The sequence below is a fragment of the Elgaria multicarinata genome, chromosome 1 (genome assembly GCF_023053635.1).
Source record: "Elgaria multicarinata webbii isolate HBS135686 ecotype San Diego chromosome 1, rElgMul1.1.pri, whole genome shotgun sequence".
Taxonomy (NCBI): Eukaryota; Metazoa; Chordata; class Lepidosauria; order Squamata; family Anguidae; genus Elgaria; species Elgaria multicarinata.
In genome coordinates, this window is record NC_086171.1 from 1193590 (window position 1) to 1219089 (window position 25500).

Below are 25500 nucleotides of genomic sequence, written 5' to 3' on the forward strand. Positions count from 1 at the left end.
AGGATCTACACACGTGCTTTCGGGTCGCACTGAAGGCGCTTGCGTGCACCTTCAGTACGGTGTGTAGATCCCCTTTTAGACCACAGGAGTTTGCCTAATTTGCACAAATTACCTCCATTATTTGTGCAAATTTATGCACAGAAAGGAAGAAAAAAACCTCTAATGAGTTCTTGGATTTTGGGGAAAGCCTCATAAATGCAATATGTGATTTATCTTGAAAGAGTTATGTCTGATCCAGGTGTGCACAGCTCTTCAAAGGCCTCTCTTATATAAATGATGAAAAGATTATTGGAAATGATCCATGTGGTCACTCCAGTGTGAGCGTGGGAATTGCACCACTCTCAAACTGATTAAAAACTCTTTTTCTAATTGGATATTATATCAAGGAATTAATGAACTACAATACTAAAGGAGCCCTTTATCTGTCAAAGGTCCATATAATCTGGTATATGTTAGCATGACCCCTAGAGCTGTTTAAATAAGTGAACATAAAAGTTACATCTGCTCCAGAAGACTCCAGGCTCCTTAGGTAAAGTATTCCTTATTTGCTTACTTTTGCAAGTAAATATTACCACAGGTAACTCTGTGTTAATTGTTCTGATTCATGCCTACACCCTGTGTAAACACTTGCTTTGCAGGTTCCGTTTTTGAAATATAATATTTTGACTTGATTGTTGAGCTAAGGGCTATAATTAGATATGATTTCTATTTTCCCCCACTGATGAAGACCTGTCTGGTCAAACTGCATTTGGGTTTGGCTATTTTGTATCAGTATAGCCTTTTCCGAAACCAGCAACGTCGCCATGTTTGTATATAAAATATTGGGCTGTTAACTCATTGTTCCTTTGTAATTTTATATGATATATTAGTTTGTTTGTTTGTTTTTTAAAAAAACCTTTTTAAACTTTGTATGTTCTATTAGTCATTGCATTAAAATTTGATTTATCGCAGTTACATTTTCGATTCTTAAAAGCTTCCTTATATCTATTTTGCTTCTCTGTTAAGTTTGGTTAAGGACAGAAGCATTATTGGTATTTGTTCTGATTCACGCCTACACCGAGTGTAAACATTTCTATTAAACCGATTTCCTTCTGTACATTTTTTTTTTTGCATCAGATCCATGTTGTACAAATTCCTTCCCCTAAAGTTGAAGATGAGGAATCATAGAATCACAGAATAGCAGAGTTGGAAGGGGCCTACAAGGCCATCGAGTCCAACCCCCTGCTCAATGCAGGAATCCACCCAAAAGCATCCCTGACAGAGGGTTGTCCAGCTGCCTCTTTCTTCTTGCTGCCTTAATCCTGATTTCTGTGCTCAAGAGCAAGACGGGATTTGCAGCTCAGCCCTTCTCTTGTTTCTTCTGCCCCCCCCTCTCCTCTCCACCCCACCCCATCCACAGCTGTCTCTCTTTCTGTGTGTCTTTTTGGAATTTGACTTTGCACTGTAGTTTGCAAAGTGTAGTTTGTAGTTTCACTTTCAGAGGCATCCAGTCACGTGCTTTCTGCCCAATGCAGCACCCCCAGTCTTTCCAGCACAGCTGCTCAGAGCAGCTCAAATAACCCCTGCCTCCTGGCTTTACATGTGCCCACAGGTGCCATGTAAAATGGTGTCGCCGGGTGCCCAGCAACGACACAACAGCCCTTGTGGGCAAATTGTCACAGTGGGCTGTCATTTTGCGCAAACCAGCAGAGTGTCTCATAATTGTGTTTAGGACTTCAGCCCTAAATGTGCTGAAGTCACTCTATCTCGTAGCATGCATGGTGTGTGGCTCATGAGGTTTTATTCTCATTCAGGTCCTTGTGATGATTCTAAGGGCCAAATCAGATGCATGGGTCCACCCCATTCCCCTGTATAAATGGCAGTGGGGTGGTCTTACTTTAAAAGCTCATTGGAAAGAGGCACTGAACTTCCACCCAGTGGGTTATTCCGGGCCATTTCATTCCTGCCTGGCTAGGAGGAAGTCAGTAATGGAGAAAAGAGCCCAGAGCAAAAGACTGAGGAAAGGTAAGACAGCAGAAGAGCAAAGATTCAGTCCCCCTCGGCCACATGCTCCTTCAACAACAAAAGACTGCTCCCACCCCACGTTGGTGTATAATGTAGGAAAGAGAGACATCTCAGCCCCTGCTAGGCTTAGTTTAGCCTTGAGGTGGGGAAGGCACTCACTCAGACGAACCCTGCGCTCCCATCCATTTTATACAAGAAAAGACTCCACTGTCTTTATTACGCTTATATCCTCACCACCACCCATCTCCTGGCAGCTCAGGACTGTGTACAGGGTTCTCCTCACACCCTTCTTTTACCTCACAGCAGTCCTGTGGAGGAGGTCAGGCTGAAAGACAGTGATTCACTCCAGGTTTCCCAACAAATTGTAAGACATGGGCAGGATCTACACTACTGTTTTACAAAGGTTTATAAGGGTGTTGACAACTGTTCGGGCCCAGGACACACGCCGTATACCATTTTCAAACTGTTTTCAAAGTGACAGTTATGCATGGTATGGAGAATGTGGACGGGGAGACATTTTTCTCCCTCTCTCAAAATACTAGACCCCGGGGACATCCCATGAAGCTGATTGGTGGGAGATCCAGGACAAATAAAAGGGAGTACTTCTTCACATAGCGCATAGTTAAATTACGGAACTCACTACCACAGGATGTAGTGATGGCCACCAATTTGGATGGCTTTAAAAAGGGGCTGGATAAATTTCTGGAGAAGGCGGCTATCCATGGCTACTAGCCCTGGTGGTTGTGTGCTATCTCCAGTATTCGAGGCAGTAAGCTTGTGTGCATCAGTTGTTGGGGAACATGGGCGGGAGGGTGCTGTTGCACCATGTCCTGCTTGTTGATCCCTGGCTGATGGCTGCCTGGCCACTGTGTGAACAGAGTGCTGGACGAGATGGGCCCTGGGTCTGATCCAGCATCAGGCACTTCTTATTTTCTTATGTCATATCCTGCTTGGTGTAGACCTGGCCTGAGTTGGGTTTTGGATATGGGTCAGTCCAACATTTGAATCACTATACCACACTGCCTCTCTCTAAAGCAAGGAGTATGTTTAATAATAGTAATACTCATTACACAGAAGAAGTGCAGAAATCAAAGCATTGTATAGCATTGGTTAAAATGTACTTGAACTGGCTATAAGGGCAAGGTGCTAAAGGGAAAAGAAGGAATGGAATACATCTTGTGCTTTCTACAGGCAAATGTCTCTAGTCCAGCAAATAGCTGGGTGGAGTCATTACATTTCTGGGTTCCATGTTGATCATCAACAGCCCTAGATTAATGTGAGCCAGGAAGCCGACTGAAGTGGTGGGCATGGGAGGCCTTCAATGGCCTGTGTTATCTGCATTAGAACAAGTTACACATCAGCTGCTGTGAAGGTCTGGACCTCTGAAACATCTGAATTGCTTCTGCTTGGTCATTGTTTAGCATCTCTTCTGTATAACACGGAGCACTTCTGTTCTGTTCCACCAGGGCATCAATCATCTGAAGGAGCTCAGACACCTGGGCCTCCTTTTCCTGCCCTTCGGCCTTGTTGTTGAAAGCGAAGCAGCGACCCCCACATTGAGCGACCTGTTCCTTAAGATCTTTGTCTCCATTAGAAATGAAATCCCAGAGAGACTTGCCTTGCAGATCTTCTTTTCGGGAGAACAAGATGATCATGTACGCTTTTACTCTGAGGCTGAAAACATCTTGGATTAATTGAGCAACCGCCTTCTCCTCTTCGCTGAAACGGCCAAGCTGAACCACTTGTATAATGGCATGAGGGCCTGGGGAGCTGTACGTCACACATCTTTTAACCTCCTTGCAAGTAACCTCATTTGTTGAATATTTCGTGTCAAAAAACCCAGGAGTATCAACAACCACAATTTTCCTGCCATTACGATAAGTTTCTTGCTTTCCACACACTGCAGTTATTGAAGAAGACGATGGACAAGAGTTGAATATTTTACTCCCCAGGATTACGTTTCCTGCTGCACTTTTCCCAGATCCAGTTTTGCCAACGAGTACAATCCTCAATTCAGGCCCTATAAACAACAAGTGAAGAACATACAATGTTACGTGCTTGAGGATTAGTCTAAATGACCTTTCATGTTGTCATGGTCAGAACATTGAAATTGAGGTAGATTATGCCCACAGCCTTCCCCTTGTCCACTAGAGTAGTTACCCTGTCAAAGAAGGAGACAAGGGTTGTCTCCAGGGCCGGTGCCAGACTATTTTGCGCCCTAGGCCAGTGAGCTACTTTCACCCACCCATACCCACCCCAGTGTTCCTGGGCGCTGGGTGCCATCGTGCCTGCCCAGCCAAAGCGAAGCTAGGATGCTGGGGTGGGGTTGGCGGCTTCGGAACAGCACGCCCGGCCGGAAGCCACTCTGGGAGAGCAACTTCTGGGCGCACTATTCCGAAGCCGCCCGCCCCAGCGTCCTGGCTTTGCTTCGGCTGGGCGCCCACCCAGCTGAAGCGAAGACAGGATGTTGGGGGGCGGGGGGGCGTGGCTTCACTTTGGCTGAGTGGGCGCCCAGCCGAAGCGAAGCCAGGACGCTGGGGCGGGTGTGTGTGTGTGTGTGGCTTCACTTCGTCTGGGTGGGCGCTGAGCCGAAGCGAAGCCAGGACGCTGGGGCGGGCGAGCGGTTTCGGAATGGCGCACCCGGAAGCTGCCCTCTCAGAGCCGCAGTGGGAGAGCGGCTTCCAGGTGCGGCGTTCAGCACCCCCCCTTACCTTGACACTCTAGGCGGCCGCCTGAGTGGCCTCTATGGTAGCACCGGCCCTGGTTGTCTCACATGACCTGTTTTTTTCAAAGCCATGCTGACTCTTAGAAATCACAGCGGTGTCTTCCAGATGCTTACAAATGGCCTGCTGTATGACCAGGCTAGCTGGAATCTACAGGGAATCAAGGAGCATTATCTACTGCTCTGGAAGGCACTGCAAGGCCAGGAGGGGTTCATGGCTGTAGTGCATTCAAATTTATTTATTTATTTATTTATTTATTTATTTATTTATTTATTTATTTATTTATTTATTTAAAACATTTATATCCCGCCCTATATCATTAAGATCTCAGAGCGGCGTACAGATAAAAGCATACAGTATGAAACAATAAATACGCACAGTTAAAAACAAAGTAAACCATGAACCAAGTTAAAACAATATAGAACTTAAAAGCAGTAAAAACAGTTAAAACACTGTGCCATCTTAGCGAGTTTAACCATCAAAGGCTTTGTTAAAAAGCCATGTTTTCACTTGGCGTTGAAATGAAATCAGTGTTGGCACCAACCCACAGTCGGGGGGCCACCACAGAGGAAGCCCTCTCCCTAGTCCCATCATAGTGTATATGTTGCGTTGGTGGGATGCGGAGAAGGGCTCCTCCAACAGATCTTAGGTCTTGGGCAGGCAGATATAAGGAGAGGCGCTCCCTCAAGTATCGAGGTCCCAAGCCGTTTAGGGCTTTAAACGTCATTACCAACACCTTGAATTCCGACCGGAAGCGTATAGGCAGCCAGTGCAGTTCCTTTAAGACCGGTGTTATGTGGTCTCTGTAAGATGTACCCGCCAGCAGTCTAGCTGCTCCATTTTGCACTAGCTGCAACTTCTGCGTCGTCTTCAAGGGCAGCCCCACGTAGAGTGCATTGCAGTAGTCTAATTGGGAAGTTACCAGTGCATGCACTACTGTGGCTAGGTTGTCCCTGTCCAGGAAAGGCCATAGCTGGAGGATCAGCCGATGCTGACCCCAAGTACTCCACGCCACAGAGTCCACCTGGGCCTCCAGTGACAATGATGGGTCTAGGAGTACTCCCAAGCTACATACCTGATCCTTCAGAGGGAGCGCCACCTCATCCAGAACAGGTCGCTTACCCAGTTCCCGGACTAGGGAACCACCAATCCACAAAGCTTCCGTCTTATCAGGATTCAGCTTCAGTTTATTGGCCCTCATCCAGCCCATTACAGCCTCCTCCAGGCACTGGTCCAGCACCTTCACAGTTCCAGCTGACTCCGACGACAAGGAGAAGTAGAGCTGAGTATCATCAGCATACTGATGGCACTCAAACTTGCTGCTGCGTGCAATGCTGTGTGTGCAAGTGCGTGCATATGTTACCCCCCACCTCCCATTCTGGGTTCCCCATAGCTCAGTATGTGTGCATACAGAATCCCCACCCCCTAAAAATCAGAGAAAAAATAGGCAATACGGACAATAAAGGTGGATAAGGAGAAGCCTTCCAAAGCCAGGTGGCTGGTCATTTTCTGATCGATTGGCAACCTTTGAGCTTCTATATTAAGGGATGGGGGGCTCAGCAAGCTCCGTCATTTTGGCAGCGGGTGGGGTGTTCCTGACTTTTCTTGCCTCTCCCTCCCTCATCCTCTTTATAGGTGTCTGCGCTTTTGCTTCCAGAGCTCTCTGTTCCGAACCTTTTTCAGACATTTTGCAGCTCTGGATCCACATTTGCTGCTGAAGGGACCCGTAGCTAATAGGGGTGTGCAGAACAGGTGTGCAGAGCGGAATAAAAGCTCCCCCCATAAATGTGCTGGGGTGAATTAATGCAGAATCAGAGAAAAGTGTGTGTGGGGGGGGAATGGTTTGAGGGGGGAAATTAAAATGTTTTGAGGGGATTATTTTTTTAAAAAAAATCCTTAAAAATCAAGGAATAGAATCATAGAATCATAGAATAGCAGAGTTGGAAGGGGCCTACAAGGCCATCGAGTCCAACCCCCTGCTCAGTGCAGGAATCCACCCGAAAGCATCCCTGACAGATGGTTGTCCAGCTGCCTCTAGTGTGGGAGAGCCCACAACCTCCCTAGGTCACTGGTTCCATTGCCGTACTGCTCTAACAGTCAGGAAGTTTTTTCTGATGTCCAGCTGGAGTCTGGCTTCCTTTAACTTGAGCCCGTTATTCCGTGTCCTGCACTCTGGGAGGATGGAGAAGAGATCCTGGCCCTCCTCTGTGTGACAACCTTTTAAGTATTTGAAGAGTGCTCTCATGTCTCCCCTCAACCTTCTCTTCTTCAGGCCAAACATGCCCAGTTCTTTCAGTCATTCTTGAATTGTGGAGCCCAGAACTGGACGCAATACCCTAGATGAGGCCTAACCAGGGCCGAATAGAGAGGAACCAGTACCTCACACGATTTGGAAGCTATAGTTCCATTAAAGCAGCCCAAAATAGCATCTGCCTTTCTTGCAGTCACATCACACTGTTGGCTCATATTCAGCTTGCGATCTACAACAATTCCAAGATTCTTCTCGTTTGTAGTATTGCTGAGCCAAGTATCCCCCATCTTGTAACTGTGCATTTGGTTTCTATTTCCTAGATGTAGAACTTGGCATTTATCCCTATTAAATTTCATCCTGTTTTTTTCAGCCCAGCACTCCAGCCTATCAAGATCTTTTGAAGTTTGTTTCTGTCTTCCAGGGTATTAGCTATCCCACCCAATTTTGTGTCATCTGCAAATCTGATAAGTGTTCCCTGCACCTCCTCACCCAAATCATTCATAAAAATGTTGAAGAGCACTGGGCCCAGGACTGAGCCCTGCGGTACCCCACTCGTTACATCCCCCCAGTTTGAGAAGGTACCATTGATAAGCACTCTTTGAGTCTGATTCTGTAGCCAACTGTGAATCCACCTAATAGTTGTTCCATCTAGCCCATTTTTAGCTAGTTTATTAATCAGAATATCATAGAATCATAGAATCATAGAATAGCAGAGTTGGAAGGGGCCTACAAGGCCATCGAGTCCATGGGGCACTTTGTCAAAAGCTTTGCTGAAGACAAGATATATTACGTGCACAGCATTCCCACAGTCCACAAGGGAGGTTACCCAATCAAAAAAATGAGATCATAGAATAGCAGAGTTGGAAGGGCCTACAAGGCCAACGAGTCCCTGACAGATGGCTGTCCAGCTGCCTCTTGAATGCCTCTAGTGTGGGAGAGCCCACAACCTCCCTAAGTAACTAGTTCCATTGTCGTACTGTTCTAACAGTCAGGAAGTTTTTCCTGATGTCCAGCCGGAATCTGGCTTCCTGTCACTTCAGCCCATTATTCTGTGTCCTGCACTCTGGGAGGATCGAGAAGAGATCAGATTAGTCTGACGGGATTTGTTCCTGACAAATCAATGTTGGATTCTAATAATCACTGAATTGATTTCAAGGTGTTTACAGATTGACTTCTTTATAATCTGCTCCAGAATTTTCCCAGGGATGGATGTCAGACTGACTGGTCTGTAGTTCCCAGGTTCCTCCTTTTTGCCCTTTTTGAAGATAGGGACAACGTTAGCCCTCCTCCAGTCGTCCGGCACCTCACCCGTCTTCCGTGATTTTGCAAAGATAATAGACAAAGGCTCTGAGAGTTCTTCTGCTAGCTCCTTCATTACTCTAGGATGCAGTTCATCGGGCCCTGGAGATTTGAACTCATTCAAGGAAATTAGGTGTTCTTTGACCATTTGTTTATCAATCTCAAACTGCAATCCTGCCCCCTCAACTTCTGCTTCACTTTTTCCAGGGGGGTCATAGACCCGCTTTTGGGAGAAGACCGAGGCAAAGTAGGAATTGAACACTTCAGCCTTTTCTTTGTCACCTGTTATCAGTTTGCCATCCTCATTAAGCAGTTGAACCACCATTTCTTTCCTCTGACTTTTACTACTCATGTAAAAGTAGTGCGCTTGTTCTACTAAAGCTGAATAGGCGATACAAACAGACACTCCTGGCAGACACTCCACAACAAAACAGTGAACTCCCAACTGGTCCCTCACAAACACACAGTTCCCAGTGTTGGTGCTGGGTTTTGGTGGGTCCTTGGGCATTGCCAGTGCCCCCCCTCCCTCAGTGAGTGGCCCCCCTCCCTCAGTGAGTGGCCCCCCTCCCTCAGTGAGTCAACCACCTCACCACCATTGCTTCCTCCTCCTCCTCCTCACCATTGCTCCCACTTGCCAGCTTGACCGGCAGCCAGGGAGCACGTAGGCCAAGGGCCCCCAACCATTCTGGACCCATGGGCACATTTGGGAATTTGAGAAACGGCTGTGGGCGCCACCACAAAATGGCTGCCACAGAGGATGTGGTGAGTCATATAACGGGTGCTGTGGGGCTTGCATAGGCCAAAGAGGTGGGGGTCGGGCAGAGAGAAAGAGCGAGGCTATAGGCTGGGGTGGAGGGGAAATTGCAGGAGGTAGATAGCAAGGAAAGAATGGGGCTAGGAGGGGGGAACAGCAAGATGGTCATGCCTCACCTCGAGGAAGATTCCTCCGATGAGGAAGAGGCGGCAGAGAGCCAGCCCAGAGTGCTGCAGCCAGAGCCAGAGCCAGACGCGGATGTGCGAGCGTTGGCTGCAGCACATTGGACTGGCTCTCTGCTGCCTCTTCCTCCTCAGGGGAATCTTCCTCGAGGTGAGGCATGACAAGGACGTAGGTGGGTGAGTGGGAGAGAAAGAGTAAAGCCGGGGATGGAGAGAAACCGCCAGGAAAGGGCTTGGGAGGAGAGCAAGGGCGAGACTGGAGGGAGGACGTTGCCTGACAGAGAGAGCCAAAGGGGAAAGGTCAGAAGGAAATTGGGTGGGACCAGGAAGCAACCTCCCTTGCCTGCCAGCCTGCCCGCCCGCTGATCAGCTGATCAGTCCCAGGTTCAGGAACAGAAAGGAGAACCTGGGGCCCTAATGTTTTCAGCCTATAGTTCTCTTTTCATTTGGGAATTGGGGCGCGGCTGTTTCAAATCGGCCTTCACACCTGCCCTACACTGAGATGGAAGCTTCCTGTAAACGACCTGGCACATTTAGCAGAGCGGGACTCACCCCCCTGCCTATACGCATCGTGCCCTGTGGATGTGAAGGGTTCCTTCTCGGTCTGTAAAAAATGATTCAGTGCGTTTGTGCCATTTTGAGTGTTTTCTGGTTTGTTGCTTTTAGACGGTTGCACAACGGTCGGGAAGCGTTGTAGAAACAAAGACGTGACGATGGTGTAGATGAGTGAAAACCTAACTGGAGCAGAACCCCCGGCCAAGCTGGCGGTGAGCTCTTACCTTGAGCCAGGCAGCCGTCTCCTCCCAGGTCTGCTGCCTCCTGCGCGGCCACAAGCATCTCCGTTTGTTCTTCTTCTTCCACCTCTGTCTCGTCCTGAGTTTTCCTTGGAGGAACCCTGGGAAGTTGGGCCGTTCTAGAGGTGCTGAGGAAACCGTACTGGTTCTCCTGCACCATCTCTTCAACCTTTGAGAGCAGCTCCTCCACCTGGCTTCCTCCTGCCTCTTCATTGTTGAAGGAGCACCACCGGCCATTGCAGTGATTGGTCATGCTCTGAAGGACGGTGTAATCTGGGTCTGACAGGCACTCTTTCAATGGTCGACTATTTAAATCTCGTCTAGTGAATACAATAATGGTGTACTTCATGGCTTCGCTGCCGAATATCTTCCGGACCCACTCTATTGCCTTCTCGTCTTCCTTTGTGTGATGATCCGAGCGGACCACCAGTACCAGCACATGAGGGCCTGGTCTGGAAAGACAGAGGCAGTGCTGGGCCTCAGGGGAATTCTTGGCCGTGTCGTTCTCAAGGTCAAAAAAAGCTGGAGTATCAATAAGGACAGCCCGCCTCCCTTTCCATTCCCTGATTCCCAAGTGACAGGACTCGGTTTGGATGCCCGCCTCAAATGCCCCCATGCCGAGAATCGTGTTTCCGGTGGCACTTTTCCCAGCTCCCGTTTTCCCAACCAGCACAATCCGAATCTCTGGGTCCTTCAGGCTCTGGGTCTCAGGCTCCGGAGCTGTGGAGAACAAGTCAGGTGTTAGGGTGTGCAGCTGGCGGTGCGTAGAATGTGCCTGGAGTGCGAATCAACAAGGCCGCCCCCAGGATGAAGGAAAGGGAGGGCCTTGCTCCAGGCACCATGCTAGGCCACACATAAAGGGGCAGGAAATGTGTTACTAGTAGTTTAGAATGGGTGGGAGTAGAGTGACCCTATGGAAAGGCGGACCGGGCTCCTGTACCTTTAACAATTGTATGGAAAAGGGAATTTCAGCAGGTTTAATTTGAACGCATTCAGCAACTGGGCCAGATCTTCACCCAGCAGGATATAACACTTTGAAAGCGGTTTGAAAATGGGATATGGAATGTGTCCTGGGTCCCAACAGTTGTCAATACCATTATAAACCATTATAAAGCAGGAGTGCAGATCCTGACCTGGTGACATTCCTCTTCATTACAACAGTTAAAGCTGCAGGAGTGCTGCTGCTCTCTCTTGGTTTTAAAATGGATAGTGTTGGTTTTATACTGTTGTTTTTATGTTCTGATGGTTTTTAAATTTTGTATACTTTTTTAATGTTTACAAAGTTTGCAAAGACAATAGACAAAGGTTCTGAGAGTTCTTCTGCTAGCTCCTTCATTACTCTAGGATGCAGTTCATCGGGCCCTGGAGATTTGAATTAATTCAAAGAAATTAGGTGTTCCTTGACCATTTGTTTATCAATCTCAAACTGCAATCCTGCCCCCTCAACTTCTGCTTCAGTTTTTCCAGGGGTGTCATAGACCCGCTTTTGGGAGAAGACTGAGCCAAAGTAAAAAATTGAGCACTTCAGCCTTTTCTTTGTCATCTGTAACTAATTTGCCATCCTCATTAAGCAGTTGAACCACCATTTCTTTCCTCTGTCTTTTACTACTCACGTATCTGAAGAAAGCTTTTTTATTGCTTTTAGCATCCCTCGCTAATCTCAGCTCATTCTCAGCTTTAGCCTTCCTGACGCCATTTCATCAACACTTCTGTGCCACTCTTCTTTTGTAGCCTGGTCTTCCTTCCACTTCCTTTTGTTTTCAGGTCATCTCTAAGCTTTTTGTGGAGCCTCATTGGTTTCCTCTGTTGTCTTCTATCTTTTCTCCTTGTTGGAATTGTTTGTAACTGTGCCTTTAAAATTTCATTTTTTTAAATACTCCCTGCACTTTTCTCATTAGGGTCACTTGCCATGGGACCTTACTTATCATAGTTCTGAGTTTATTAAAATCAGCTTTCCTAAAATCCAGAGTACGTGTATGTCTACACTCAGCTTTTGCTTCCTTTATAATCAAGAATTCAAGTATGACGTGGTCACTTTCCCCCAGAGTTCCCATAACTGCCACTTTATCCACTGTCATCCCTATTGGTCAATATCAAGTCAAGGATTGCCGATCCTCTAGTTCCTTCCTCCACTTTCTGTAGGAGAAAGTTATCACCCACTTATGTCAGGAATTTCTTGAAAGGGCCGCTTTTGGCAGTATTTGTCTTCCAACAGATATTGGGGTAATTGAAGTCCCCCATCACTACAACATCACACTTCCTTGAAACACTGGCAATTTGTTTCTCAAAAGTTTCATCCTTGTCTTCTCCTTGATTGGGTGGTCGGTAGTAGACTCCGATTATCATATTCTTTTTATTCCTAGCCCCATTTATTTTAATCCAGATGCTCTCGATGGGGCTCTCAGTCTGATCCACCTGTATTTCTGTGCAGGGATAGGTATTTTTATCATTTAGTGCAACTCCACCTCCCTTTCTATTTCTTCTGTTCTTTTTGAACATTTTATATCCTTCAATTGCTATATTCCAGTCATGGGAGTCATCCTACCAAGTTTCACTTATTCCAATCAGGTCGTATTTGCCTTATAGAATCATAGAACCATAGAATAGCAGAGTTGGAAGGGGCCTACAAGGCCATCAAGTCCGACCCCCTGCTCAATGCAGGAATCCACCCTAAAGCATCCCTGACAGAGGGTTGTCCAGCTGCCTCTTGAAGGCCTCTAGTGTGGCAGAGCCCACAACCTCCCTAGGTAATTGATTCCATTGTCGTACTGCTCTAATAGTCAGGAAATTTTTCCTGTTGTCCAGCTGGAATCTGGCTTCCTTTAACTTGAGCCCGTTATTCCGTGTCCTGCACTCTGGGAGGATCGAGAAGAGATCCTGGCCCTCCTCTGTGTGACAACCTTTTAAGTATTTGAAGAGTTCTATCATGTCTCCCCTCAATCTTCTCTTCTCCAGGCTAAACCTGCCCAGTTCTTTCAGTCTCTCTTCATAGGGCTTTGTTTCCAGACCCCTGATCATCCTGGTTACCCTCCTCTGAACACACTCCAGCTTGTCTGCGTCCTTCTTGAATTGTGGAGCCCAGAACTGGACGCAATACTCTAGATGAGGCCTAACCAGGGCCGAATAGAGAGGAACTAGTACCTCATGTGATTTGGAAGCTATACTTCTAGTAATGCAGCCCAAAATAGCATTTGCCTTTCTTGCAGCCATATCGCACTGTTGGCTCACATTCAGCTTGTGATCTACAACAATTCCAAGATCCTTCTCGTTTGTAGTATTGCTGAGCCAAGTATCCCCCATCTTGTAACCTTCATGTAATAAAAGTTCAAGTTCATTCTGTTTGTTTCCCATACTCTGAGGATTTGTATATAGACATCGAAGACCATGTGTTGTATAGTCTGGCTTTGTTCCTACATTGTTGCGGACACTATTTTGGAGCACTATTAGAGCTGTTCTCAGTACTGTGGTGCATTGGCCTTCATCCATTGTTGCCTCGAAGTTTATGTCTCCTGCTTCCGTAAGATTCAGTTTAAAGCCCTCCTGATCAAGTTCTTCATGCTGTGGCCAAACACATTCTTCCCAGCCCTTGTGAGGTGCAACCCATCCCTTGCCAGCCGTCCATCTTCCAAGTAGCAGCCCATGATCCTAGAATCCAAAATTCTCACGTCAGCACCACCTTCGTAGCCAGTCGTTCATCCGGAGTATTTTTCTTTCCCTTTCTAATCTTCTTCCAAGAACTGGGAAGATGGATGAGAAAACTATCTTGGCCCCAAAGTTCTTCAGTTTCCTTCCCAGAGCTTCAAAGTCTGACATGATTTCTTCATAGCTTTTCTTGGCGACATCATTTGTTCCCACATGGATGAGAAGAAAAGAGTATGTCTCCGTGGGCTTTATGAGCTTTGGCAACCCTTCCATCACATCTCTAATCTGTGCTCCAAGGAGACAGCACACCTGGCAAGTCCATGGGTCTTCACGACATACTTGGGTTTCCTGACCATATGACAGAAAAAAAAAACCAGATTTGTCAGGATTTGTGGTAACAAATCTGGGAAGGGTGGGATTATGATTTTTTTCCCTATCTTCCCCACCCAAGGGGCAGCTCTACTTTAATGGGAATTAACAAAAAATGCTTACAGCTATGCCACTTTTAAAGATGAAGAGATGAAACTTGGCACCATGATAGCTCTTAGGTAGGTCTTTAGCCATACCAAATTTGAAGAAGATCCGTCATCTGTTAATTTTTAGGAATTTTTTAAAGTTCAAGGTTTTAAAATTATTTTTTAAAACAACAACAATGCTGGAACCATATCCTTCAAACTCAGGTTGTCAAACCTCCTCTTTGGGGTCTTGCACCTTGAGCAGTTTCAGCCCTTGGCATCAAGGGGATCTTCAGTTTTTAGCAAAGTAGTGCTGGGCGAGCAGGGCACCTTTCCTGTTGTAGTTTTGGTGGGCAGTCGGGCACCTTGAGCTCAGGAGAGGCGAGGCATCCACAGATCAAAATGTGGGAAAGAAGAGGTCAATCAAAGCAACGCACAGGGCAAAAACGAACCAGCCAGAGGCCGTCACTGCTGAACTTTGCAACTAAGAATGTAGTAGGGGTGTGCACGGACCCCCCGCTCTGCTTCACTTCCAGATCCGCGATTTGCGGATCGGGCCGCTTCGCCCCACCCCGCTCCGCCTATGTCCGCTCCGCTCCGCTCCGCTCGGAGCTCCAGATCGGAGCTCCGTTTCCCCCCCCCATAGGGTTGCATTGAAAGCTAAAAAAGTAAACAACTTTTTTTCTGTGAAAGTTAGAAACCTCAAGTTTGGCACCATGACACCTCATGGATGTATACACATGCATGCCAAGTTCCAAGGGAATCCCATCATCCCCTGATTTTTGGGGAATTTTTGAAAATCGGGCACCCCATTCACACCTCTTTCGATAGCTCCGTCAATTTGCACGTTAAAAACCTCAAACTCGCCACCATGAAAGCTTATCCATGTGTCCACATGGACGCCCAGACTCAAGGCAATCCCATCATCGCCTGATTTTTGGCGGGGCTCTAACCTCTAACGCACCACCCATAACCCTAATTCACACCCCTTTCGATAGCTCCATCAATTTGCACGTTAAAAACCTCAAACTCACCACCATGAAAGCTAATCTGTGTGTCCACATGGATGCCCAGACTCAAGGCAATCCCATCATCCCCTGATTTTTGGCGGGGCTTAACTCACCCCAAATTGTCCCATTCTACAACAACATCAATTTGCATGTTAGAAACCTCAAACTCGGCACCATGATAGCTTATCCACGTGTCCACATGGACGCCAAGTTTCAAGGGAATCCCATCATTCCCTGATTTTTGGGGAATTTATGAAAATCGGGCACCCCATTCACACCCCTTTCATAGAATCATAGAATCATAGAATAGCAGAGTTGGAAGGGGCCTACAAGGCCATCGAGTCCAACCCCCTGCTCAATGCAGGAATCCACCCTAAAGCATCCCTGACAGATGGTTGTCCAGCTGCCTCTTGAATGCCTCTAGTGTGGGAGAGCCCACAACCTCCCTAGGTAGCTGATTCCACTGTCGCACTGCTCTAACAGTTCGATAGCTCCGTCAATTTGCACGTTAGAAACCTCAAACTCACCACCATGAAAGCTAATCCATGTGTCCACATGGACGCCCAGACTCAAGGCAATCCCATCATCCCCTGATTTTTGGCGGGGCTTAAACCTTTTAACTCACCTCAAATCAAGTCTCATTCTACAACTACGTCAATTTGCACGTCAGAAACTAATCCTTTGGTCCCATGACAGCTTACCCATGTGTCCACATGGATGCCAAGTTGCAAGCCAATCCCATCATCCCCTGATGTTAGGGGAAGTTTTGAAAATCGGACACTCCAGTATGTCAGGGACTTAAAGTTGCAATGCAGACAGCTCAATGGGGCCAGTTCTAAGGAAATCCCAACATGCCATGAGATAACCCTAAATCTTCTTCCACATTTGAAAAATGGATTTTTGAACTTGATAAAATCTAAGTGAGCGCAGGAAGGACTTCTCCCCTGAGTCAAAGCAAGACACCACCCCTGCGAGGCGGGAAGGGGAGAAGGGAGGGAAGGCAGGCAGGCAGGCAGGCAGCATGCATTGTAGTGCCGCAAGGATGGCTTGAGCACTAACGCATAGCAAACCAACCCGTAAGCGGGCGCAAGGAGCAAGTGAGGCAAAGATGGCTGGTTGTTTCTTTCTAAGCCAGCGGTTACGCATTGAGGGGCACAGAGGAGGACGACTGGGAGCAAGCGTGCCGGAGGGTGCTGGGCACGAATCGCAAAGCCCATCTCCCAGGCACCAGGCGGGCAGAGAGGCAGGCAGAGCAGGCGAGGAGTCAGTCCTGGCAGATGCCCCACCAGGCGGCGGCCGGCGGCCCCGTGGGGAAGCCGTCGCCAAATATCTGAAGCGCCGTAGCGTAGGCGGAGGAGTGCCCTTGTCTGGAACTAGTTGGGTGGAAAGAGCAGGGAAGGAGAGTTTGGTTAGACATTGGGCCAAAGAGCTGTGGGACAGACCGAGTCAGGAGAAGCCGGGCCTTTCCCCACGAATCGAAAATCGTTCGGGGGCCGCCCAGGTTTTGTCCATTTCCCCCCCACACACACATTTGAAAAACAGTTGAAATGTCTCTCCTAAGTCTATACTGTTAGCCTCACCCTACCCGGTGCCTGTTTACACTTCCCTGTGCCTGTTTGCATTCTCCTTCCCTCCTTATTGTTTACTACAACTTTATTAGATTGTAAGCCTATGCGGCAGGGTCTATTTACTGTGTAATCTGTACAGCACCATGTACATTGATGGTGCTATATAAATAAATAATAATAATAATAATAATAACACAGCAGCACCCCGGGGGAGGCGGGTAGACAGACAGGCAGGCAGGCAGCGGGCGTTTCTGGGGGCACAAGGAAGTGAGGCAAGGATGGCTGGTTTCTAAGCCAGCACTACAGTTAGTCACGCATTGCAAACGCAAACCATCCCAGCGAGTTGGTCACCAAGGAGGACAGGGTAGCAGAGGGGCAGGCAGAGTGACATGTCATAGATCTAGTATTGGGGAGGAGTCAGTCCCGGCAGATGCCCCACCACAGTAGCACCCTGGGTGGGCGTTGGAAAACGCCATCTTGTGGGTCCATACTTCCCCCACCCCATGTCCTGCAGGGTTGCCTGCCTAACCCTTGTGGGGATGGGAGATGGAGAGCTTAGAGTGGCAGTGCCAGCAGCAGCCTTCGGCTTTCCCCTGGAACCAGTCGCCTTGCCCGCCTCTTTCCCCAGCAAGATTGACTGGTGCTGCCTTTGAAGATGCATCTTCATGCTGCTGGTTCCATAATGCCCTGTAGATGAACCCCTGCTTAGGGTGAGTTTGCAGTGGCGACAGACAGCAAAGCGGGGATCCGCTCCCACCTCAAAGTGGTCCCACACTATACTTGTCTTTCGCTTCCGTGGTGACTCCATCAATTGCCCGCCTGAGCTCTCTGGTGTTGCCACAGAAACAGGGGTTGAAGCGGAAGAGGTGTGGGATGAGACTGGGGAGAGAGCCTCGGCCTGCTGCTGCTCCTCCTCAGCCCCCACATCCTGGAGGACCACCGCCTCCTCCTCCCCCTCCACTGTGCTGAGGACCTCGTCTAGGAGGTCTGGAGACAGGTCCATCAGTGGGCTCGTGGGCTCAAAGGATAATGAAGGAGTTGGGGATACTCCTCCTCCTCCTCTAATGCCACCTGCCTCTTGTAAAGGGGCACTTTTCCCATTCCCACCCTCAAAAAGAGAACGCCGGGCACAAGTTGCAGAAGAGAGTGGCTCTGCCTGCTGCTTCTCCTGCTTCTGTTGCGGAGCAGCCAGCCAAGGAGTTGCCCGTTTGATTTTCACAGCAGGAGAGGCAGCCTGCTTACTGGTGCCAGCCTGACCCTTGCCTTGACCACTGCTTTCAGCACGCCCCGCCACAGACATGCGCCTGCTCCCTCTTCTCATGATGATATTATACTAATACTACTAATGATATCTATAAGAATATACTAATACTACTAATAATATATATAAGAATAAAATATTAATACTAATAATAATATGTATAAGAATAATATGTATAAGAATATAATAATATGTATAAGAATATTACTATATGTAGGGAAATGGGACAAGAAGTGTGTGTGCTTTGCCCAAACAGGATTTGAAATGCTCAATCTGTGGCTGTTGCACTTCACAAACAGTGCACTGCACACACAGCACACTCACACAATAACACAGTCACACACAGAGTCCAAGTAACAGAGAGAAGAAATAGCGAATAATTTTTTTTTGTATTTTTTTTTTTGTATTTTTTTGTATATAGAAGGAAGAAGGAAGATGAAACACAGTCAGGCTTTAAGAGAGGGGAGGGGGGGACAACCAAACAAACAAACAAACACACACTCCAAAATTTAAAAATAAAGTTTATATTAAATCAAAGTAAGGGAAAAACACAGAGCAAACTAAGCTAAAAGTCAGAAAGAAGCAAACAAACACACACACACACACACACACACACACACGCCAAGCTAAATCCTAATCTATCTCCAAACACAGCAGCAGCACCTATAACTAACTCCTCTCTCCACGAACGCCAAAACCCACAAGATGCTACGAGCTCAAAGCTGTGAGGGTGCCTCTGCCTTAGTCCCCCCCTCGAACGCTGGGATTGGAGGATGCTTCATGAGGTGATCAATTCTCATCAGGATTGGGAGTTGAATGTGCCTGTCATCGCTTAAAAAATAATAATAATAAAAAAAACACCCCGGTTTACCCACGCTGTCCCTGTTTGTTGACCCGATTTTTAAAAAAATATAGCACGTGAACCACACAACGCAGAGAGCTGAGAGTAGTCTCAAAATGACCCCCATCCACGACTCTCTAAGCACAAGAATTTTCAGAAAGATAGCATCAAAAACAACACAGTTATCCCCCTTTCTTTTTCGCAATGCAATCCTATGGGCGCAATGTTTCAAGATGGCGATAGAAGCGGAACGCGGAAACCGGAGCGCTCCGAAAATGGGCGCTTCTCTTCGCCTTGCTTCTAGGGGTCCGCGGTCCTCTTCTACTCCGCCTCTGGGCAAGGCGGAGCAGGCCAATTCGCTCCTGCTTCTGAGCTTCTAATCGGAGCGGAGCACATGCCTAGAATGTAGTACCTGAATTTGCTTTGCTTTCCCCCCTCCTCCTCAATCCCAATCCCCTTTCCTTTTGTGTCATGTCTTTTAGATTGTAAGCCTGTGGGCAGGGACTGTCAAGAAATACTTTTGTAAGCTGCCGTGAGAGCCTTTTTTGGCTGATTGGCAGCATAAAAATGCTTAAATAAATAAAGAAATAAAATAATAAGGGTCATCCTTAGAGAAAAATTCTCACAGCCATCAGTGAAGTGCCAGTCGAGAGAGAGGCTCTCATTTTTGCAGATGCCCTGTTGCTGCAAATGTTGGAACCTGGCATATCATTGCTTTGCTTTGCTACCACTTCCCTTCCACTTCCCTTTGTTCACTTGTGAGCTAGGCTCTGTCTGCACTGCTGGCGTGCAATGCAGAATGTTTGAAGTGCATGTCAGAGAAAAATAGATTTGTGGCTTTGGCTGGCTGGCATATCTCTTAGAGATAAGAGTTAGACTGAAGATATAACTCAAAGAAGGCTGTAGCTTAGCCCTGAGAGGCTGGGGTGCCACAGAGCCTGTTAATAGCATCTCAAAGTCCAGTGTTGGTGCAGGAGGAGGTGGCTGGTGGCAGAGGGTTTTTTTTTTAAAAAAAAAACAAGAGTCACCGGATGTGACCAAGCTATAATCTGGCACCTTACCTATGGCCACAGGGTGCAAGAGCACAGCCTAGCTCGACCGTTGGGAGACTTTGGCAGAGAGAGACAGAAGGCAATTGTTTGAGGCTGGAGACATTGGCTGACTGGCACAAGATAGAGATAGGATGAAGGCAACTCAGATGCACCTGTAGCTTGGCTCTGAGAAGCTGGCTTGCCATCCAGAGTGTTTTAAGAGTGCATCAGAGTTGAGCGGTTGTGCGGGAGGAGAGGAGGAGGCTGGTGATGGAGGTTTTTAAAGTAAGAGTCACTGGACATGACCATGCAATAAGCTGACACCCTACCCCTGGCCGCAGGGTACAAGTGCAAAGCCCAGCTGGACTGTTGGGAGACTTTGGCAGAAAGTGAGAGAGAAGGAAACTGTTTGAGGCTGGAGGCTTTGGTTTGGCTGGAATGACTCCGAGAGAGACAACAGAGGCTGCACAGACAACCCAGAGACAACTGTTGTAACTTGGCCCCATGGTGCTGGCATGCAACGCAGGGCATTAGAAAGGGTTTCAGAGTTGCATGTTTCTGCAGGAAGTAGACAGGAGTTCAAAATCTGGATGTGCGAAGTGGTGCCAACGCACAAGCCTTGAGAAGCTGCTGTTTTTATCTGGTTGAGCTTTTATATTGTATTTTATATGATGGTTTTATACTGTTGTTTTATACTTTGAATGTTTTTAATTTTTGTGAACCGCCCAGAGTGCTCTGGCTATTGGGCGGTATAGAAATGCAATAAATAAATAAATAAATAAATAAATAAGCAAACTATATAAGTGAGAAGCGTGAATGGGCGAAGTAATGTCAACCGCCCACAACACCCACCCTAATCTTAGAGTAGAGAAAATTGTGACACTCATACACTCGTTGCCTCCCCCCAGTTTGAGAAGGTACCGTTGATAAGCACTCCTTTAGACCGATTCTGTAGCCAACTGCATAACTATTACCATACTTCATCTAACTTTCATACTTTCCAATGAATAAATTTGCATACGTTTTGGAAAAGAAAAAATGCCGAAAGTCTGCAGAATCCATGCAAATCGTAGCTGTGGTCTGCCGTGGAATGTGTGTGCTGGATTGACAGAAATCTGAACTCATTGTAATCAGTTTCGGGCTTCTCTGTCATCACTAGCTGCAGTTCATTTGCCCAGTTGGAAAGCTACGGTAATAAGAGGTCGGCTGACCTATTATTATTATTATTATTATTAATAATAATAATAATAATAATAATAATAATAATAATGCCTGAACTGGGTTATGTCACCGAAAACTGGCCCTTTGGACCTATAGCAGTTACTTTGGGATTTGCCTCCCTTGGGGGCCCCTCCCTGCCTCTGGCCCTTATAACTGACAGCCACTGAAACCGGATTCAATGTAGGTAGGCCTGACCCCAAGATGGGCAAAGAGCCCGCGCATAAAAATAAATAAAATGCCATTTCCAAAGGAGAGTAGAAAGACCTTCCTATGTGCAATGAATGAAAGTGGAAGAGGAATTTATCTCCATATGCCGTTAGCACAAGAAACGTAAGTGATAAACAAATTCAAAAGCGATAAGCCCAAAACATCACTTTGCATCCTACCTCCTTCATCTGATCTCTCTTCTTTAGGATCCTTCTCCCAGCATCCTCTAGAACCTTCTCTTCTGACAGTTTGACCTTCCTCTGCTTTCCATTCTACACTGTTCACTGAAAGCCCCTTGGGAGGTGGCTTCTCGCAATTCTCCGGCACCGTCTTCTCAATCTGGTCCAGCAGCTGTTCAGCCTGGAGGATGCTTTCCTCTCCCGCCTCTTTGTTGTTGAAAGCACAGTGACGGTTCTGACACCTCATGACCAAATCCTGAAGGGAACGGTTGTCTGACTGCTTTACGTAGTCCTCCAGGCTTAAAGTGCCTAGGTCTTCCTTACGAGTGAATAGGACGGTCATGTTCTTTGTGGCCTCATGGCCAAAGATCTCCTCCACCCTCTTCACAGCCACGTTGTCCTCCTCGGTGAAACGACCTACCTGTGCCACAAACACCAGAGCGTGGGGGCCTGGCTCACACAGAGAGAAACACTTCTGGATCTCCTGGGAAACCCATGGTTCTTGAACATGGTTGTCGAAAATGGCTGGAGTGTCAATGACAATGACTTGCTTTCCCTTCCACTTCTCTTGACGTTCCTCTCTCTGGCAAGTCTGGGTCACTGGCTTTTGGGAAAGTTGAGACTCAAATGTCTTTTCCCCCAGAATAGTATTTCCCGTGGCACTTTTTCCTCCTCCTGACTTCCCAACAAGGATGATCCGTAGCTCTTGATCCTCACGGTTGTGGAAGACCTTTCTGGGTTCTGCTGGGAAGAAATCAAACACATGGGGCATTATTGGAGTTATCACTGTAGTTTTGTTCACACCATCTTTAAAATGCATCGAATCATAGAACAGTAGAGTTGGAAGGGGCCTATAAGGCCATCGAGTCCAACCCCCCTCTTTGCAGCCCAGTAGCACTTTCCCCCCTTCAATTGTGCCGTAAGCTGACATAATAATGCCGTAAGAAGCACAATGCTGGATCAGACCAAGGTCTATCTAGTCCAGCATTCTGTTCACACGCTGGCCAACTAGCTGCCTGTGGGAACCCCACAAGCAGCATGTGGATGAAATAGCACCCTCCCACCCATGTTCCCCAACAACTGATACACATAGGCATCCTTCCTCAGTACTGGGTTTAGCATATAACCATCAGGAATAGTAGCCATTGATGGCCTTATCCTTCATGAATGTGTCCAATCCCTTTAAAAGTTATCCAAGCTGGTGGCCATCACTACGTGTTGTGGTAGGGAATTCTACAGTCCAACTATGCACTGTGTGAAGAATTCCTTCCTTTTGACTGCTCCAAATCTCCCCATCAATCAACTTCATGGGATGACTCCATTGGGTTCTAGTACAGTTTATTCCTCTCTCTGCTTTCTGTTCTTTAATCAGCTACTGACCCATAAGAGGACCTCCTGTCTTATTCCGTAACTGCTAAGTTTCTTCAGGAGTGTTTACCAAAAGGGAAATCCAAGTAAATGATGACTACTGGATCAGCCCTTTGTACATGTTTATGGACACTCTAAAAAAACAACTGTAAAAGGTTAGTGAGACAGGACATACCTTGGCAGAGGCCATGTCGATTCTTTTTCAGCAGGGTTTGTCCTTCTCTATGCATATTAATTTTATCTTCAACACTGCTTTCAACCACACTGCCTGCGCTGTTGAAGCTAGCATATAGTCACTATGACTAGAGGGAGGCATTGATAGCCTTCTCCTTTATAATCTATTATTCATTTTTATTTATTGCTATATCATCATCATCATCATCATCATCATCATCATCGCCCTTAGTGTCTTATAGTAGGGTGACCATATGAAAAGGAGGACAGGGCTCTTGTATCTTTAACAGTTGCACAGAAAAGGGAATTTCAGCAGGTGTCATTTGTATATATGGAGAATTTGTATATATCCAGAACTGTCACTTGAGGCACAGGTGAACTCAGTGGCAAAGAGCACCTTTTATCAGCTTAGGTTGATATACCAACTACGCCCTTATCTGGACAGAGATGGCCTAGCTACAGTTATCCATGCTCTGATAACCTCTCGCTTGGATTACTGCAAACCTTTTTATTCTCTCAGTATTTTAACACTTAATTTTAAGTTGAATTTTAATTTTGCTGTTTTAACTTTGTGTTTTAATTTTATATCAATTTTGCTGTGTGGTTTTTATCCTGGTTGTGCTTTTTATACTGTATTTTGTATTAGTGCTTTTAATCTGTTGGTTGTTTTACTATGGTTTTAATTTTTGTGAACCGCCCAGAGAGCTTCGGCTATTGGGCGGTATAAAAATGTAATAAATAAATAAATAATAATAAATAAATTGAGGAAATATTTGGATAAAAGGAGGCAAAGATCCTTGTCTAGCACTGGGATAATGGGCATCCATTCTGGCTTTTTTTTCTGTTGCTACTGACATGGTCTTGTATACCCAGCTGATGAAGTTGAAACAAACGAAGAGAAATGACTTCAACAAGCCTTTAGTCCATTTTATTATTATTATTATTATTATTATTATTTATTTATATAGCACCATCAATGTACATGGTGCTGTACAGATAACACAGTAAATAGCAAGACCCTGCCGCATAGGCTTACAATCTAATAAGTTGTAGTAAACAATAAAGAGGGAAGGAGAATGCAAACAGGCACAGGGAAGTGTAAACAGGCACAGGGTAGGGCAAAACCAACAGTGTAAAGTCAGAACAAACTCAATATTTGAAGGCTATAGGGAAAAGAAAAGTTTTGAGCTGAGTCTTAAAAGCAGTGATTGAGTTTGTAGTTCTCAAGTGTTCTGGAAGAGCGTTCCAGGCGTAAGGGGCAGCAGAAGAAAAAGGACGAAGCCGAGTAAGGGAAGTGGAGGTCCTTGGGCAGGCGAGAAGCATGGCATCAGAGGAGCGGAGAGCCCGAGTGGGGCGATAGTGTGAGATGAGAGAGGAGAGATAGGCAGGAGCTAGGCAGTGAAGAGCTTTGAAGGTCAGTAGGAGAAGTTTATATTGGATTCTGAAGTGAATTGGAAGCCAATGAAGAGATTTCAGAAGTGGAGTGACATGGTCAGAGCGGCGGGCCAAGAAGATGATCTTAGCGGCAGAGTGGTGGACAGAGACCAGCGGACTGATGTGAGATGAAGGAAGGCCAGAGAGAAGAAGGTTGCAGTAGTCCAACCGAGAGATAACCAGTGCGTGAACGAGAGTCTTGGCAGAGGAGACAGACAAAAATGGTCGAATCCTGGCAATATTATACAGGAAGAAACGACAGGATTTAGCTACTGCCTCGATGTGAGGAGTAAAGGAGAGCGAGGAGTCAAATATGAAGCCAAGACTACGAACTTCCTTGACCGGAGTAAGCGTAACATCGTTGACAGTAAGGGAGAATGAGAGGTGAGGAGAAGGTTTAGGAGGAAAAACTAGCAGTTCAGTCTTTGCCATGTTAAGTTTCAAACGACGATGAAGCAGCCAGGCTGAGATATCTGAAAGACATGCCGAGATACGGTCGTGAACATCTGGAGAAAGTTCCGGAGATGAAAGATATAATTGTGTATCATCGGCATACAGGTGATATTGGAGGTCGTGAGATTGAATGAGCTTGCCCAAGGGCAGCATGTATAGAGAGAACAACAACGGGCCAAGCACCGAGCCTTGCGGAACCCCAACTGAAAGGGGAAAAGAGGAGGACGAGCTGCCGTTAGCCGACACGCTGAAAGAGCGACCCTCTAGATAGGAGGCGAACCAGTTATAGACAGAGCCACAGAGTCCAAGGTCGTGGAGGGAATCTAAGAGAAGATCGTGATCAACCGTGTCAAAGGCTGCGGTTAGATCAAGGAGGATAAGAACAGAATAATGGCCTTTAGACTTGGCAGTAAGAAGATCATTGGTGATCTTGGTAAGGGCTGTTTCAGTGGAATGCAAAGGACGGAAGCCAGATTGAAAGGGATCCAGAGCAGAGTTATTAGAGAGAAAGTCAAGACAACGAGAGTAGACCAGACGTTCCAGGATCTTTGAGACAAAGGGCAAGAGGGAGACAGGTCGGTAGTTAGACAGGGATAGTCGATCAAGAGTGGGTTTTTTGAGAATGGGAGAGACTGTAGCATGTTTAAAA

The 25500-nt window shown here is 46.8% G+C and overlaps 2 protein-coding genes across 4 annotated transcripts in view; both read right to left on the reverse strand.

Moving 5' to 3' along the window:
- LOC134395683 (GTPase IMAP family member 5-like) overlaps window positions 1-25500 on the reverse strand; it is a 195036-nt gene that overhangs the window by 29208 nt on the left and 140328 nt on the right. The window lies entirely within an intron of this gene.
- LOC134395639 (GTPase IMAP family member 8-like) overlaps window positions 3031-25500 on the reverse strand; it is a 30485-nt gene continuing 8015 nt past the window's right edge. For 2 of the 3 annotated variants that reach the window (XM_063121810.1, XM_063121801.1), the window contains exons 4-6: window positions 21423-22166; window positions 9993-10727; window positions 3031-4024 (exon numbers count right to left, since the gene is read on the reverse strand). In XM_063121810.1, the coding sequence (XP_062977880.1) occupies window positions 3345-4024; window positions 9993-10727; window positions 21423-22166 (2159 nt within the window). In that variant the 3' untranslated portion in view covers window positions 3031-3344. The remainder of the gene's footprint in view (window positions 4025-9992; window positions 10728-21422; window positions 22167-25500) is intronic. The other variant, XM_063121818.1, reaches the window with a different exon arrangement.